The 17,642-nt window shown below is 41.3% G+C and overlaps 1 protein-coding gene across 2 annotated transcripts in view; it reads right to left on the bottom strand.

Moving 5' to 3' along the window:
• The window catches only part of ccser2a (coiled-coil serine-rich protein 2a), a 55,784-nt gene that overhangs the window by 572 nt on the left and 37,570 nt on the right, over positions 1–17,642 (bottom strand). Inside the window, exons 7-11 of one of the 2 annotated variants that reach the window (XM_034682670.1) lie at positions 15,963–16,028; positions 15,725–15,847; positions 12,533–12,679; positions 5,624–5,708; positions 1–447 (exon numbers count right to left, since the gene is read on the bottom strand). The exon at positions 1–447 is cut by the window's left edge and continues 572 nt beyond it. In XM_034682670.1, coding sequence (XP_034538561.1) covers positions 356–447; positions 5,624–5,708; positions 12,533–12,679; positions 15,725–15,847; positions 15,963–16,028 — 513 coding nt within the window. In that variant the 3' untranslated portion in view covers positions 1–355. The remainder of the gene's footprint in view (positions 448–5,623; positions 5,709–12,532; positions 12,680–15,724; positions 15,848–15,962; positions 16,029–17,642) is intronic. The other variant, XM_034682669.1, reaches the window with a different exon arrangement.

Here is a 17,642-nt window from a genome sequence, read left to right as displayed (position 1 = left end):
CGAGCTGCCAGCGCCCCCTGGCTTGAGCGCAGGGAGAGACATGCGCTTGTGAAGGCGAGGAGGCTGCAGCATGCGAGGGCACGTCGAACTAGCAGCAGGTTTGGGAGTGATAGAGTTCTGCAGTTTCACAGTGGGAGCTCTTTGCTCATGCTGTGCTGCAGACTGGGCTGCTGTTACTGGACTGTCTCTGTTGGTTACCCCCTGTGGTGCCTCAGAGTCTAGGCAGTGCTGGTGGGTGCTGAGCGGATGACTCAACTCGTCTGGGTCTGCTGGCCCGGACATGTCCACCATAAGTTCTTCAAGAGGACGGTCAGCGTCTATCTGTGTTGCTTCTTCTGATCTGCTCTGTGTGAAGTCACTGCGGCCCTCTGTGTGGGGAGGTTTTACTAGTTTTCCCTGGTGGAGGTGCTCGCTGAGGCAGGGGCTGGAGGGCTGTAGTATTTGAGGCTGAAAAGAGAGAAAGAAGAGATATATCAATATTTTTACAGAATTGTATAAAACAGTTGAAGTAAGGGTTTTGATGGGGCAGGACTTGCTTTTATCATGTTTTAGGATTCGCTCGTTTTTAAAAGTTTCCTTTTTTTAGCCTCTTTGATCCCTGTCGAATCAGGGCTTTTGAATATTTTGCAGCTGCAGAGAAAAAATCTGCACCATAAATCCATTTGAAAAACTCTGCCTCTCTTTGACTTGTTTATTTACTCTTTAATATCAAAGCCTGTTCCCGCCGCCTGCCGCCTGAACTATTCCAAGAATTGGAGAGGCAAAGTCACAGAGGAAGCCCTGATTCAGCACTTAAAAACAAGCAGAGGAGAATAACCTTGCCATGTGAGCGCCTGGAATCTACTGAAGTCTTTGAGTCATTGTGTGATCGCTGTTAGCAGAGAGGCTTCAAAACATTCAAACCGAGCACTACCATGCCTGGTGCCAACATAAGAGCGTGCTGAGCGGTTAACAGCATGAAACGCAGACCAACCGTGGTGTCGTCCTCCACTGGGGGACATTCTGTACCCGGTATAAACACAAAAAGCATGAACACCTGATGCAATCCTACTACATCCCTGCATTAAACACTGTTTGAGTATCACTCATGGTGTCCGATGTACGCGCTGGAGAACTACTCATGACCGAAAAAAAAATACTAAAGCATCATATGAGTCGAATCAACACTTTACAAGGGTCAACACAATCTGTGTTATTTCAGAGAAGTGGATGTTTGTATCTAGTTTCAATAGGCTCAGATTGTACGAGTGTTCATTTTGTGTCTCTAGTCTTTGTTTGGAATTGAATGAATCACAAATTGGATCTATTTTCCTGCTTAAAGCACCGATTTTAAAGAAGGGATGCACAAGTTTGTTCTCACACTGTGTACTACCGCAAGCCAAGATGATAAATGATGCCAAAAGATAACTTTTTTAAAACAACTATTGGATTGCATTTCCAGATAAGCACCAGAATACAAGATTAACTCTCATTATTAGTCCAAACAACCCGCAGAAAGGGTTTGAGTTGCTCACATCTGAAATTAAAGTCAATATTTAACTGTATATTATTCAGTATACAAGAACATTTTCTGCATAGCTTATAAACTCCACATCCATAAAAGCCCTTGATACTATTGCTTATGTCGGTTTGAGACTCATTCTGTGAGGCATGCTTCTGACAGCACAGTCCGTTTCTACCATCACATGTCAAAAGATTTGTTTTCTTTCATCAAGGAAGAACACAAAACATCAGCGTTTACACAAAACTCCCTTTTAGCAGGAGCATGGAGGCTGTGAAAGAAACGGTCGAAGATGATGTGAATATATTTAGCTGTGCAGGTCATGCTGCTTTGCCTGTTTTCACCATCAGTCATTAGTGCTGAGAGGGGGGGAGTGGATGTTCGAGGCCACAGCTCCATCTCCTGGTGCCCTGCCACACTGCGTCCACTGGCCTCCTTTAAAAACATGTCCTCGTCTCACAATCAGGATTTTGTTGAATTTCTGTTCAAGTAAGGAAATACTGTTTTGGGAGTTCAGAGGATGGCTTTAAAAAAAAAAGAACCCTCCTAAATAGGACACATTTCTGCTTCTTACAATAGCTGTGATTAGTCTGCCACTCAAATCATGAGCATGTTATTAAGCCCTTTCTTAGCTCTGACGTACAGTGTCTCATTACCATGATTCCCTGTGACTCAGAGTTCAAAACTAAATAAAGAACTTTGTTCTGACTAACAAATTACAGGTGTGAAATTAGATCAACAAAAAGTCATCAGAAAGTTGACTTCTGATGAAGTAAGCCTCTCAAAACTCCCCACATACTTCTACTTAAGTAGAGAATCCTGAGCAGTAATGTAATTTACAGTAAGAATACTGGTGTATTTGATAGCTATGATAACAAGGCTTACCACAAATGCATGTACTTTAAGCTAGCCCAGCTGTCAGTGAGTGACGTGTTAACAACAATATTGTCTCAGTAACAATTATTCATATCAACAGCTGTCAGCTACAGATACTAATAATTAGCTGCAATCATTCTGAGCTCTTCTTTGCATCGCTGGGAAGTAAATGTCTCAGCTCACTATTGGTAGCAATCACTTCTACACAAAGTATAACCAGGAAACACAGCAATTACAAACACCTGGCAGATGTCAGAGCTCCAAACTACTAATCTCATCATCAGCCTCTCTCACTCTGAAGGATGACTGTGTGATCAGAAACACAACATTTGAGAACCTGAACGAGGGTGTGAACGATCCTCATTATGTCTGCAGGAAGACAATGTGATTGCGGAATGTACGCAGATGAGAGTGGCAATATGGTGGCTCTCTATTTTCAAGGCCTGGATTAGATTTCATGGGATCATTTAATAAAAGTGGGAATTGTTTTTACGAGAAATTTAAGCTGAAGAGAACGCGACAGAAGAGGATGCATGATTCCACAGATTTGTCTTTGGCATGCTTAGCTTAAATGCTTCAGAAAAGGGGAGTTGGAATGAGGACGACTAAGCAGGACGGCAATATGCATTCATGTCCAATAGCAGAGGGGCAATCTCAAATGCTCCTTTCAAAACAAAATCCTTCAAGGCAAACAACTCAATAATAAAATGACCGTTTGATGAATAAAACATAAAACCATAAATCCACACAGAGAGATTTACCACCACATGCATATCAATTCTTATACACTTAATCTGATGGTATGGAAATAATAAAAAAACATGACTCAAACGGAGTAAAACAAAAGCACCAGACACTGAAATCAAACACACATACATAAGAAGACGTCAATGAAGTGCAGTCTTTAAAAGAAGATCAGAGTAAAGATTCATGAGACTCAAAATCAACTGAAATCCAAATGCATGCAAACGCACACGTCCAAAAGCATGCTTCTGTCATGCCACGTGACGCCAAAACCACAGCCCAGCGTGCAGGAGTGTGGGGCTTCATATCGACTTCATGTTAAGAGAGTGTTACTGTACCACGCTGTGTCATAGAAGTACACCACTAGGTGCTCCACTGCTTGCAATAGGCATTGATTGTGAGGAGGCAAAAGGTAGAGAGAGAACATTTGAGAGTCTCTGTGAGCAATGGTCCGAAGAAATGAGATGAAGAGAATGAAGGGTTAGAGGACAGAGAGATACAGGAGTAAAGGAAGGAAAATTAGAGGATACAAACCTGGGATGTGTTCTTTTTGTTGAGGTTGTGTTATTTTAAAAAGCAGATATAAAAAAGCATGTTTGCAAGAAAACGCAGACATGAGTCCAATAAAGAAAACAGTTATGTTAAATATAAGTAGTGCATCAATTAAGCAGGAAGTGTTAAGAGTCCAAGTCCTTAGTGTCTGTTTTCTATTCTGGAGAGCTTTAATTCAGCAACAACACTGTGCTGGTTTGTTTACAGCAACTCCCAGTGGGTGGTCAAATCATGAAAGGGTCCCATCCCATGCTTTCCATTCTATAAATACCACGGCATACAATTCCAATTATGTTCCAGTAGGCTTCAGTATCATAACCTCTTCCTCCTACTGTTCTTTCTCTTCCACTGTGAGGAAAAAGTACACTTTTAACTAAACTCTGAGCTTTACTCACATAGTTGACTAAATTGTTGACAAACACTAGAGTGCTTGATAGTGAAATAACAAGAGATACACAAACAAAAAGACACCTGTGTTGCATTTTTCACCTTCCCTGTTGATACAAAACTGAGCCCCGCTGGGATAGATATCACAGGAACAATTCCTGGGTTCCCTTCTTCATTTTTTCGCTCTGCACTCTCTCACAAATGTGCCTCTGCTGAAGTCTATTTACTTGTCATCATTCTCTCTATCTGCCTCCCCTGATAGCTACCTTCACGTTACACTGTGGGGCAAAAGCTTTGTTTGTGTGATTCTCTGAGATAGGCAGGCTTGTTGTGATTGCGCTGTCATTATTTATGCACTTCTATCTCTCTCAAAGATTTTCAGTGAGTCACACGCGTGCAAAATGCAGGAAAGGGTTGTTTATTTGACTGCTTTTGAGTGTCCCTGGATAAGATCAGGTTGTAGTTCTATTGATTATTTAAATCATAAATAATATTATATCATTACACATTTACACATATCATTCACCTAACACACTTCTACGTCTACTACAAATGATGATACGTTTATGTTGATAGGGGAGGTGGAGCGTACAGTTTAATCAGGCAGAGGTGAGCTTACGTCAGAGCAGGCTTCTCACCCTGGCTCTGACATCCCTGTTCTCTTCTTTGCTCTCTTCCTTCAAGACAATGATGGAGTAGGTGAAGGTGGAGCGTACAGCTTGACCCAGCTAGCCAAACAGGCTTTTCACCGGGGGTCTTCACTGAGCACTTAAGGCTGATTTATACTTCTATGCAGCAGGGGCTGACGCGAACATGAGCACCACATACTTGTGCGTCAATGTGTCCGTGTCGCGCAGCTATCCGGCCCCGCTACAATCTCTGTTTACTTTTCCACAGCGATTCAGAGCGTGTTATGTTAATCTACAGCTGATACATGTTGCTGTTTATCATACAGACATGATTACATGAAGAATAGAGGGGAGGATATCAAATACACGGCCGATGTGCGGCCGATGTCCAGGATACTGGAAGTGCTGTAAATGTGGGAAACACAATGCCGCCGAGCGGACCAATCACAGGGCTTGCGGTCCACGTCGATTCTGCAGGTAGTTACATTTTGGAGGAGGTGCACGTCAGCTACGTGGACCCCCAGCGTAGGCTACACCGTCGATTCGACGCAGAAGTATAAATCAGCCTTTATCCTTATTTTTAGGACACAAGTATCTTGTGTTTATGCTTAATTAACAAATGGCTCATTTATTGTGTACAAGCATTTAAAGGGGGAATGTAAGGATACTGATACTATGGTGGGTAAGCAGAAAAGAGAGTTAAGTTAATTAATTGTAAAGGGACAAAGAGTTAGGCTATGCTCCAAGTGAATCTTAAAGCAAACAAATTACCTAAATAGTCCCATGAATGCTGCAAAGTGGAACACATCTCCATAGTTTATACTGTTTGAATAAGAGGGAAAGCTACACTACCTCATGCTATCTAGCAACCCCTTTGAAATGTTGTGTTATAAAAAAGATGCAGAAGAGGCAGCAAAAGATGTTAGTGACTCACTCTGTCTGCGCTGGGGCATGCTGGTACGGGTCAAGCCCTGGTGCTGTGCCTGCCATGGGGACAGCAGTGGGGTGGGGAGCACACCCTACGCAGAGAGAAACACAAAGGACAAAAGGCATGACATACCCCCACACGCACACAAGAAGCATGTTAATACAGAACACACACTCACTGGCATTAAAGCACACATTGTTAACGAAAGCACAGACAGCGCACAGGCAGACATGCACATGTATACCGACACACAGAGACTCATACACATCCATCTGTTCTATTCGTAAATATCAATACATGTAACAGAGGGAAATAAAGCCCGTAATGGCAACACTACTTCTATTCTACTGCCAAATATGGTCGAAAAAATCCATCTCCTCCCACACTGTTTAATTTTCTCTTTTGTTCATTGATGTTTCCACTGAGTGAAATATTGAACCCCAAGTCTGTGTTTTTTAAAGGCAACACAATTCCCCAAAATAGAAAAATTCACTGCATATTTCTGCAACCAGTCAGAATTATGAGCTCGACAAGAATTTCAAGAAATGTGCCATGATTTAATCTGTTTTTAGCTGCACAATGAATTCAAATTATATCTGAGGAAAGTCTTACAATTTTTTTCTTTCTTTTCTTTTTTTCTTTTTTATGTATTTCAAGTTGTTCGTGAAGCATTTTGTAACTTAATCAAAAATAGTGCGACATAAATAAAGGTCATCCTTATAATAAATGTGTCAAAATGGGAAGCTTTTTTAATGATTGATGATTCTTTGTCACATCAACATGGTCAAACATGCTCCCACCACTCAAATGATATATTCCTGTATCTTTACAAACATGCTCACACAGATGGTTGGATTAAGTAAACATGTGGTTTGAAGTCAGTATGGAGGCGTTATTCCCTGAGTAATATTGATTTCCTGTGGCTTTAACCTGCATATTATGAGCACATGACTGCACTCTTCTTTCAGATGCCTGGCTGTAGATCACAAGTTTGGGATAACTAGACCAGTGGTGTGTCAGTGAGGTATAAAATGTCAAAACATCTAGTTATACACGTACATGTGTTTCAACCTATCACTGCACTTTGCTGTTCTTAATAGTATTTGAACACTGAATGAAAACATGAGTTTCCAGACACGTCCTGCCATTGTAATGTGTTGATTTACTTATTTAGGACCCAGGACAATATGTCCTTGCCTCGTTTGACAAAACATAATACCCATCCAATAAAATAAAAACTACATGGGCACTGTTTCTGCCTGAGCCACTGTAGTTTATTCTTTCTATGTATAGCGGTGTACTTTTTGTATGAAAATAGAATCATTATGCATTATGAAGCATCTCCACAGCTCGCCTTTAATCAATTATAGATAACTACAGAGAGGTAAACAGTCCTCACAGGTGAACTAACAGAAGTTTCTCCAACCATCACTTTGAAGTTGTGTTTATGTTCTATGAACTGTGTGGGAAATAAAAGTATTTTCAGTATTGGTGTTACATATATTAATTAAGTTCAAATGTCTTGTTTTTCACAGTATTTGCTTTGATGACAAATACATACATTATATTTAGTTTCAGGAAAAGGTGTTTAAACTCTGCATTTCAATAAAGATCTAGGATGAATCTTTACTTGTCTTGTGTGTCTTTTCAACACAAATAATATATTTGATCTGTTCTCTAAATGTTCAACCTTCTCATTTTGCTGCCTTCAGTTGCCTATGAATTTCTTCAGCATCTACCTGTGTACACAAACATGAACCTGAAAGAATACAAGCCCTTTTCTTGACACCAAACCAATCTTCACGTTAGGCAATTCAAAGATACAAGACCCCCACTGGGGAGGCAAAGTGAAGGGGCAGCAGGGCCATCACGATGAGCACACAGAAAGACCAAAACCTTATCAAATGCTACTTTTTCCCCCCTCAGCTGTGTGGAGAGAACAGCCGCTCAAATGGGGTTCTAATATAAAGGAGAGAATCTGTAAAAGGGGATGAAGAAAACCAGAAAGTAGCTGAGAGAAAACAAGAAGGGGAAGGTAGTAAGTTCCCAGCAGGACCAGCCCAGGCTATTTCAGAGCCCTCCTGGTGCGACTGCTGGAGGAAGGGAGGAATGAGTTTCCCTGATCTGCTCTCGTCCATGTCCTTCCCTCAGCATCAACATCTGTTTCAGCAGGACGTCTGAGCGGAGGCCTCCCGTCGAGGCGCCATTTACAGAGAGGAAAACCTTAGACGATGAGAACAAGAGGGCATGTTGGAGGGCTCTCGGATAATTCTGTCAGAGTCTGGCAGCTTTATTAGAACTCCGCGGCAACTTAGCCTGTCAGTTTTTACAGTTTTTCATTGTAGAGGCTCTCCAATGAAGGGCTGACAGAGCTTCATGAGGGCAGTGAGACAAAAATTGGGAAGTATGAAAGTTTTTATATTCGAACAATTTCAACAAAACTCACACAGAGACCCTGAGCTCAGTGCCTGATAGTGGGAGCTCAGTTTCAAATTATCCGACTGTTCACCAGAGGAAGGAAAGTTCCATTTCTTATTGGTGCCATCAAGGCTCATACTGGTTGTTAGTTGCTGCCCAGTCTGGGTCAAATAGCCTGAAACACCCACGTATCTAACTAGCTCCTTAACAAGCGGTAGTCAGAATTCAGGAACTAAAATTAACTTGAAGTTCAAGACTTCAAAATTTAAATGATTCTAAAGCATTTCAAAATGAAGTCCCTGTAAAAATAGTTGTTTCTATCCTTTCACAAAAGGATAATCAGAACATTCTCCTTAATTTCACTTGTGTCTCGTATAACCTTTATTAGTGTGATTGAAGAGTAACCAGTCATTACAGAACACAATCGTGACTTCAACAGACTAAAGAAAAAGGAGCTCTTTTAGTTGTTTTCTTTTTTCATAAAAAGGGGGTGTTTATTAAGTTTAAACAGGGTGGAACTTGGCAAAGAAATAATAAGGAATAAAGGGAAAGTACAATAATGAATAAAAAATGAAATAGAACAGCTGTGTTTGAATTATCATTCTCCATAGAAATAGAAGCCATACCAGTAATGGTAGTGGCAGTTTGTTCACTAGAGGCCCATCTCGAAATAAAATGGACTCTCAGGATTCGTTAAGCTACTTCGTCTGTGCAGAGCCCCAACAGCAGATGGTGAAACTTGGCAAAGTAGGACGAGAATTTAAAAGTCAAGTAAAAGTTGTTCTTTTTTTTCTATTCTGCAACCTTTTCGTCAAATAACAACAGTGTTTAGGAGAGACCGGGATACTGTGCCCCTAAAACGGCCTCTCCCTGCTTGAATCCCCTAATCCACTTCACAGAGCTCCTCCTGGTCCAATACACCTAATACCTCAAGTCTAATCGCAATGTCTCATTTCACTGACTTTAGCGATTAAATCCTCACCTGTCCAAGATCACTCTGCTGTGCGTTGTGTGTTAATGAGTGTGCATGTGTGGGTGAGTGTGTGACAGTGTGTGTGTGATGCAAGGGGGCAGACAGAGGGGATGAGGGTGGAGAGGTAAAGTCGGGATCTGAGAGTGGAAAACTTGTTCTTTCAACGGACAGCTTAACACCGATCACTAACCTTCAATCCCTCTTACTCCCTCCTCCCTGTCCTCTCTTTTTCTCCTTCTTTTCTCTCTTTCTCTCCTTCCTTGGCAGCAAATTGATCTAATTACAGCTGAGGTAAGATGAAGGGAGGTTATATCAAAGAAAAAGAGACCAAACCACAAGGAGAGAAAGAATCACTGGAGCAAGAGGAAAAGAAAGAAAAAATAGCATAGTGGAGGAGCATGAGTGATAAAAAGATGGGGAGGGAGGGAGGGAGGGAGGGAGGGAGGGAGGGAGGGAGGAGTGAGAAGAAGGAGAAAAAGAGGATGTTTTAAAAGGCAAATAGGGAGTAGGAGGGGAGCTGTAATTATCTTCTCTGTCTGCCACTGATGAAACACTGCCTATTGTGTTGCCATTGTTGCGCCGCTCCAGCTCATCTGTTTTTGTTTGTTTATCTGGGTTATTAAGAAGGTCGGCTCCCCAGTCCTCAGTCTGCTGAACTCATTGTTCAGTCACACTGAGTGTGCCCTGCACTTCAGTACAAAAGATACATGTGGCACATCCCACTGGCACGCACGCACATAATCAGGGTCTCCCACACACACACACACACACACACACACACACACACACACACACACACACACACACACACACACACACACACACACACACACACACACACACACACACACACACACACACACACACACACACACACACACAAAACCGAAACATGAAAAGATACACACACCCAGGCAGCGTGGTTTTCTATTCCTACGACTGAAATTACTTAAATTGTTCTGCTCATGTTTATTTGTTGTGAAAGGCCGAAGAGGCAAAGAAAACTTTAATGCTGCTGTGATTGCTCTGGGGATCTATTCAAAATGATAATTTTTCTACAAGGAGTAAGTGTTTTCTTCTGTCACACTACATATGCATCTTACTGCAACAAATGCACCCTATATATACATCTTCATCTTGAGCACTGGCAGACATAAACAATATCGTGAGGCTTTCATTATCTGAGCATGCTTCAGGACTCAAATTGAATTGGAAGCAGATTAAAATGAGAAAGCTGTAGGAGCTGATGCCCAAAGCAGTTGGTATGGATATGTTGCCAAAGCCTTCCTACAGACTGTGGAGACTCTAGGAGATAAGAACAACCCTGGTCTCCAGAGAGAAGAATGTAAAAGCAGCCTATAGAGCGAGAAGCCACAGTGCTTTTGTTCCAGAGTTAAAACAGATAAGAGTGAAAGGGAATATTTTAGCTTTGTGCATTTTAAACAGCACAACAAGAGTTAAATTTCCTTGAATGTTCGAGGGTCAAAGGTCACAAGCGTCCTCTTTTCAATGCTCCTAATCTGAGTTCACTACACAGGAAGATTTCCCTCTGAAGTTCATGTTGAAGTTGTTGGCAGGGCTCAGCCAGGAACTCACCCCTAGACCTCCCAGTGTCAGTGAGCAAAGTTTACCCTCAGGGCGACTGATAAGGAAGCAAGACAGCAGCATTAAAGCTAACACACAAGAAAGGAAATAAAAAGATTACAGCTTCTGGCCTCTGACATCAAAATTATTCTTGGCTGATCCATTCAGCACAAAAATACTATCAGAGGGCAAGAGGCACTCCAGTGCTCTGATATAGCGGCATTTTAAATGTCAGAGAAGAGGAAAATCAACAGAAAAAGGGCATTTCAGAGAGCAAGAGGGAGGAAGGAAACTATAAAAGATGACACTAGGTTATGAATTTGAGTGTGTCTGAGTTTATATGTGTTGGGGAGAAAGTACTAAAAAGTTAGATGAAGGGAGACAGATTTAAAGAATGTGCTAGTGGGGAAAAGAATGATAACAATTGTGCATAAAATGGCAAGGGTTAGAGAGAGCATCTCTGGAAAGGTAGACTCAAGAAGATGAAAAAAAGGTGAAAGATTGTAGTGCAGCATTGTATGCGATACACTGTGAACCTGAGCTTGCTGTGGGTGCTAAACCTGTCAGAGCGACACCAGCAGCTTTGATAGCATCTAAAAGTAGGAAAAACAGAGGAAAAAAAAAAACAGCCCTCTTTTCTCTTTGTTATTTGTTTACCTGCTGCTCTCTTCTCTTGTTGGCTTGTCAAAATCTGAAAACAAAGAAACCCACAGCAGAGAAACTGCATGCCCTGCAAAGTAAAAGGTAGCTAACATAATGTGTTTGTGCTCACAGGGCTGCTGAACAGAGTGCAGGAAATAGCCTCGACTCTGGTGTTGGAGCAGAGAAGTAAGGGGGGAAAAAAGCAGGAAGAAAAGTAGTCTGAAAAAAGAGGAGAGGATATAGACATAGAGAGAAAGAGTATTAGTGCTTTTTATGTTTTAGTGTGTTATTATACAGCAGGTACAAGGGGTCACAGGTAGATGTTCCCTCCATGGAGATGATTCTCATAGAGGAGCAGCCTTGCTTTGCTGGTTGCCGTAGCAACTGATAAACCATATGGTCTTGTGGTAAGCAGGGGCCGGCTGTCGTTAGGAAGCCTACTTTATTTTGTGGTTAGTATGTCCTCTGCAGACGTGTGCTCCATTCAAATTTCATTTTGACACCTTTTCAACACATTTGAGAGACCCTACTGGCCAGTCTTCATTTGTCACATGTATTAACATAATGATATGAATAAAACCAGGCCTCCCTAAGGTATCATTTCTTTATTCCTATTCCTTTCTCTCTGTAATCTCCTCGTACAGCTTGGGTCTACCTCTCTGCGAGTGTGAGAGTGCTTGGAGCTGAGAGCAGGTCAATTAGGGGAGTGTTTACCAGGCACCCTGCCTGTGGCACTCCTGCCATTGAATCAATACTTGGCTGCCACACAGCACGCTATTATGGCATGATACTGAACACGTTGAACACAAATCCACCCATCTCCCACCTTTTCTCTCCTTGTGTCTGCTCCGTCTACCTCCTCTCTTTTCCTCCCACACATCCCCTGTACACCTCTTCTTTCCGTGTCACTCCAGTACTTACCCCAGTCTCTGTTTGGAGTTAGGTGTGGATATTAAGTGTAAGACAAGCTTACTGACAACCTCATAATCTGTATTCCAAAGAGAGGACAGTCTTGAAGCAGCTCTGACAAGGTAGGCAAGAGATAAGCAAGGTAGGAAAGACGGGAAAGTTTACAACTAAATTAAGAAGAATGACTCAGCAAAATACAGCTTGTGTGCACCAGCGTGTCGATACGTGACTTGACATCATAACTTCTTCATGGTTGCAGAAAAAAAAAAGGTGAAAGACAAACATTTCATGCTCCACAAGTTTCAGATTTTAGAAACCCTGTCAGGCAAGAAAAAAGCTTGAAAAAAAGCCCCGGTCAGAGAAAGGGGGTTGTGTTTGTTTGGACTCACAGCATGGCTTGCTGGTCTCCAGTACGTCTGGGTGGCCTTGTCATAGTGATTCTGCATACGTTTGTCCATCTGTCTGTCACTCTGCCGCAGCGAAGAGGGAGCCCTCTGGTGGTGGCACTGACACCTGAACTGTCGACCTTGAGCAGGCTGAGAGGGAAACAATGAATGAATAAGAGAAACTTCATTCACCTGTTTCAAATTCATGCTGGTCTCGTCACCCTGGATGAAAAACTAGCCTGTAGCTTCACTCTTAACTGGATATGAAGAAAATAAGAGAGTACCACGCAGGTTTAAATATGAACTAACAGGCAGTGATGGCTAAATCAGAGAGAATCCAGCCCAGGTAGTAAAATGCTAAAATCACCTTTACATGAGGATTTAATGATTCAGGGGTAAATTAAACTAGCTGACATTTACTGAAAAGCACACGTCTGCTCGATACTGCCTCCTTCTTCATCTGGTAAATCAACTTTGGCTGACGACTACGTTTAACTTATAACCCTTCCTCGAACTATTAACTCAATCTAATATTTAACTGGAACGTCAGAGCAGCTAATGATGAGCCTTTTATTTAGAATTCAGCTCTAAATCTCCTGCATTCCCTCTTATAGCAGAGCAACTTGTACTTGGCTGCCAGGGCCGAAAGCAGAATCTGACAGAAATTGGTTCTTTTTGCCAGCCTTGGCGAAAACTTCAATAAAGCTCAAACAAGCAGAGCGCATAATCATGAGCAGTCTGCCTCGACAGTGGTGGAAGCAGCATCCCAAACTGCATTCTGTCAAGGAAGACGGAAAAATCAGTTTTCTCCCTTTGATAGCGCCACTATTTTTCTCTTCCATTACTTCATTTTCTTTTCCATTCTCTCCTCACAGCCCCAAACACAAACACGCACACTGCCTATAACTTGGACTTTTCCTCTGCCACACACACAGCTCGTGTATTGTTTTCTCATTACTCCATTATGTTCAACTCAGTCAAGTGTTCTCTCCCTTCTGTCTCTCAGCGATTTTTCTGTAACGCTTCCCTTTCCTCTTTGTTTACCTGACTCTTTACCAACTGTAATATCATCTTCTAATTGATTTTAGTACAAACAGAACTTTTTAAATCCCAGATATCACATGAATCAGATGACTTGTATTGTTCTAATTTTTATTCTCTTGCAGCGAAACTAAATGTGTTTGTTTTTTGATCCTCATTGTTATGCAGTCCTGAGCTGCAGGGACATTACAGGCCATGGGAACAAAAACCTTCCTCTGCATTCCTCTAACCTAACTCTGGGTGCCCACGTAGTGCTTCAACGCAGAGCCAGCTGAGTAAAAAAAACGCTGTTTTTCTCCTTATCTTCTTTCTTACGTCCCACAAAGTCTTCCCCTCTGTGAGTCTCTACACTCATTAATGTCAGCCTCAGATCTGAAAACATGTCCTGGCACTTTTTTTTGACTCTCTGTGCTTGTCGAGGGCGAGAGTGCAACAATATTTTTGCGGGACCGGAGAACCTCCTGTGGGTGGGTGCTAATTCTAATTGGAGAGACATTATGCAGCAGGGAGGCTGGAGGACAGGCCTCCCTTTGACATTTTGGTATTTCTCAATACAGCAAGGATTTGAATAATGTCAGAGAAGCACACGGTTGTTTGGCTAACAAGGGGGCTATGTCGAGACACTAATGAATGTTAGAGTGGAGATGGAGCCAACTTAAAGCAAACAGAATGGGAGGTTGTTGGAAGGCAGTATTAGCCGCAGAGTAGAAACTCAAATCTCTCTCCTAAGATGAAGGGAACTACAGTATGTCTTTACTGACTTCCAGGAAGCTGAGAGGTGTACAACTTGCCTTCTACATGGTGTTTTTTATCGATCGCCCTTTTTCTTCATTTGCCTTGAAGCACAGGGTTATTACACAGATTGAAACCCCCTTCCTTTGTTCTCTTTTCCCTTTCCTTTTCATGCTTTTATTTTGTTAGATCAGACAAGAATCTATGTAAACAATAGAACAAAGTACAATGTAAGCCCTGACATGTATTTCAGATCTGTGAAGAGCATCAGTCTCAAAGTACTGGACAACCATAGGAGAAGCTACGTGTTAGCAGCACCTGAAAGGCAATAAAAACACACACTCGTACATATAAGCACTGGACTCATTACAGCCTTTGAGGGGCATGCTCCCTGTATAAGCCTTGATCCTTCAATCCCTTTCATATACCAGCCTCTCCATCATATCTATGACTTCTTTCATAGGCACAGTAATGTAAGTTAAGTGTCTCTAAAAATGTATACCATGTTTCCAACCTCATCGATTCCTCACAAACAGAAAGCTGCTATCTTTACTACACAGGAGCTCACTGATGAAAGACCTGCAGCACTTTTTGTCAAAGTATCATAAAGACCAAAGCGGACATGTGCGTCCTTTTTCTATGTCTTGTCTGATCAACATTGTACAGTATTTTTAAAGCATGTTTAAAATGATCAAGTCTAACATTGTCATCCTGTTTCTCTTAAACCTAACTGCCTTATTGTTGTTTATCTGTCTGCACTGTATATACAGCACTAATTGGATGTATGCCTCATTTGCCTTCCTCAGATGTCTACATCTACAGTTTTCGTAACTTATCAAGATACTTTTTCATAAATGTGTTTAATTTGCGCCTCTTCTATGTAAAGCTGTGATTCTCAAAAGTTTCCAAACCCTTCAGCCATGACCCCGTCTATGTCTAATGTCTAATTAAAGACTTCTTATTTACTTACTTTTCTTTACTTAGAGCTTTTAAAACTTCAAACAATAGACACCAGCAGCAACAAATTAATGGGCTGTGGCTCAATAAAACACTTAAGGTGCATAACTTCTGTTAGAGTCAAAACCAGACAAAAGATCTGCATGCTGTAACGATGTTTTTCAGCCAAATTAATTTAATACTGTCATTTTTTTGTTCAAACAGAGACCTTCACCAGTCATCATTAAACTAGTTTGATAATAGTAATATTTGCTGGCTGTTTCACTGAGCTGGTAGCACCGTGAAGATCTATTGTGTGACTTTCGCCTTGTTTTGTTTTTTTGATCCAGCACTTGCAGAAGTTTCATTTTTAGCAGAGTCTCAGACATAAAAGCTGAATGACAAATGCTGTATCTCTATTTCCCTAGAGTAAAACATAAAGTACCCCTAGTTTTTTGTGTGTGAGTCCTGTTCACAAGTACTGACCATTTGTTCCTGCTGATGCTGTTGTTGTAGTTGTTGGCACTGCAGTGTGAGCTGAGCGATGGTCTTGTCTCGACTCCTCAGCTCCTCTCTGAGCACCTGTACTTCCTTAATCAGCTCCCCCAACTGAGAACACACACACACACACACGTACAGTATGGTGTAAGTTATAGTGGACGATCACACCCACATACACACAACCAATCAATCATCACTGTAAAGCTAAGGTAAAGTTTCATACTTGTGTTGCAGTGGTATTGTCTTCAATGTCCTCAGGAACTTCAGCTGGAGAGTCAGTATCCTCCAGCTAGAGGCAAACGCAAACACACACACACACACACAAGCACACACACACACACACACACACACACACACACACACACACACACACACACACAAACACACAAACACACAAACACACAAACACACCCGCACAAAGGAGCAGGCATACACGTAGACACAGAGAACATTGAGAGCAAAATCAATGACAAATGCCTCAGGCAGGAGTGAAAAGTAAATTTCACTACGATAGAAAAAGGTTTGCTTTTAGCACAAAGACACAGCTGACCATGAACTGGCCACCAGTGTTAGAGACCTGAGGCAGAATTCTTGAACATTAAATCTATTTGCTTCTTCAAATACATCCCTTCATATGATTTATAATTAAGTGCAGCACTCAAAGCAGCTTTCACCTTGTTCATACAGAATATTTAATAAAAAGACTAACTGAACTCTGTGAAATGAAAAAAAATCCAGTCATAGTTATTAGATTATTACATTCAGAAACCAGGTATAGAAATGTGTATTACAGCTTCTGAAATCCTTTACCAACAAGAAGACATCATTAAGATGTAATCACAAGACGTTGGGATTTTTTTTCTAAATTTATAATTGTGTGGACATTCTTAATTTTGTCTCAACTACTTAAAAATACATTTGAATAAAACATTTCCACCTGCTACTAATTCAAGTCAGGTAGACAACATCAGTCAGAACCAGCATGTTTTAACACAGTCGCCTTGGATGGCTGGAGGCTCATTGTACAAACAGCGCCTAGAGCTCAACATAATACCAAAAAAACACACATAAATAAGAACCAAGTTACAAATGAGCTAACAAAATATTTCCCACCTGGAGCTATGCAGCCAAATTGTTTGGCTAATTGCAGTGAGCACAATGAAAACATCTGAAAGAGATCTGATTTAAACACAACAGCAAATTTCGCTTTCTATGCTATGGAGGGTAAATCTAGTAAAGGCATTCAAGATAATTGTATATTGCAGAGCATACAGAGTGAAGTGCTTGCGCTCTGTGCATTTGAGCAATTTCCTAGATTGGGTTGTGTGCTCTGAATGAGTGTGGGTTTGATGCGTTCGTCTCTTATGTAGGTGCACATTTCTATAGCTGACATCCTTTATTTCCAGCTTCTTCTCACCTATCACTCTCTTATTCTGACTGAATGTTTATCTCAAGCTGACAGAGAAAGATCTATTACATGATTAGTTTCACCAAAGCACAAATATGTCATGTTATGCAGGCCAATATTCAAGTGCTTAGCACAACATGAGTCACATAATGTGCAGGGAAATTGGCAACACAAATATGATAGTGCACATTATAAGCAGGCTGCACTTTACTTAGAAACATCTGTATCTTTGTGTGTAAAGGATCTATGCAGAGTGCAGCAGCACCAAGTTTTGACAGAATTCAACAAATCCATTAAATTAAACATACATAACTATAATTTCAGATATTTCCCTCCAACTGCACACCTGAGAACAGTGATGAAGTGTATGTTGGTAAGATTTAGGAAATGATTTCGACTAACCCTCCAGCAAAACCAATATGAAGCCCTGTCAGTCTGCAGTAATTGCATTTTTGTCCTGTTTTTTACTTTTGTTTTGGTTTGGGGCAACAAAAT

Source organism: Notolabrus celidotus, chromosome 4 (genome assembly GCF_009762535.1).
Source record: "Notolabrus celidotus isolate fNotCel1 chromosome 4, fNotCel1.pri, whole genome shotgun sequence".
NCBI lineage: Eukaryota > Metazoa > Chordata > Actinopteri > Labriformes > Labridae > Notolabrus > Notolabrus celidotus.
The sequence above is the reverse complement of the archived record's forward strand: the minus strand, read 5'-3'. Positions and strand labels throughout refer to the sequence as shown.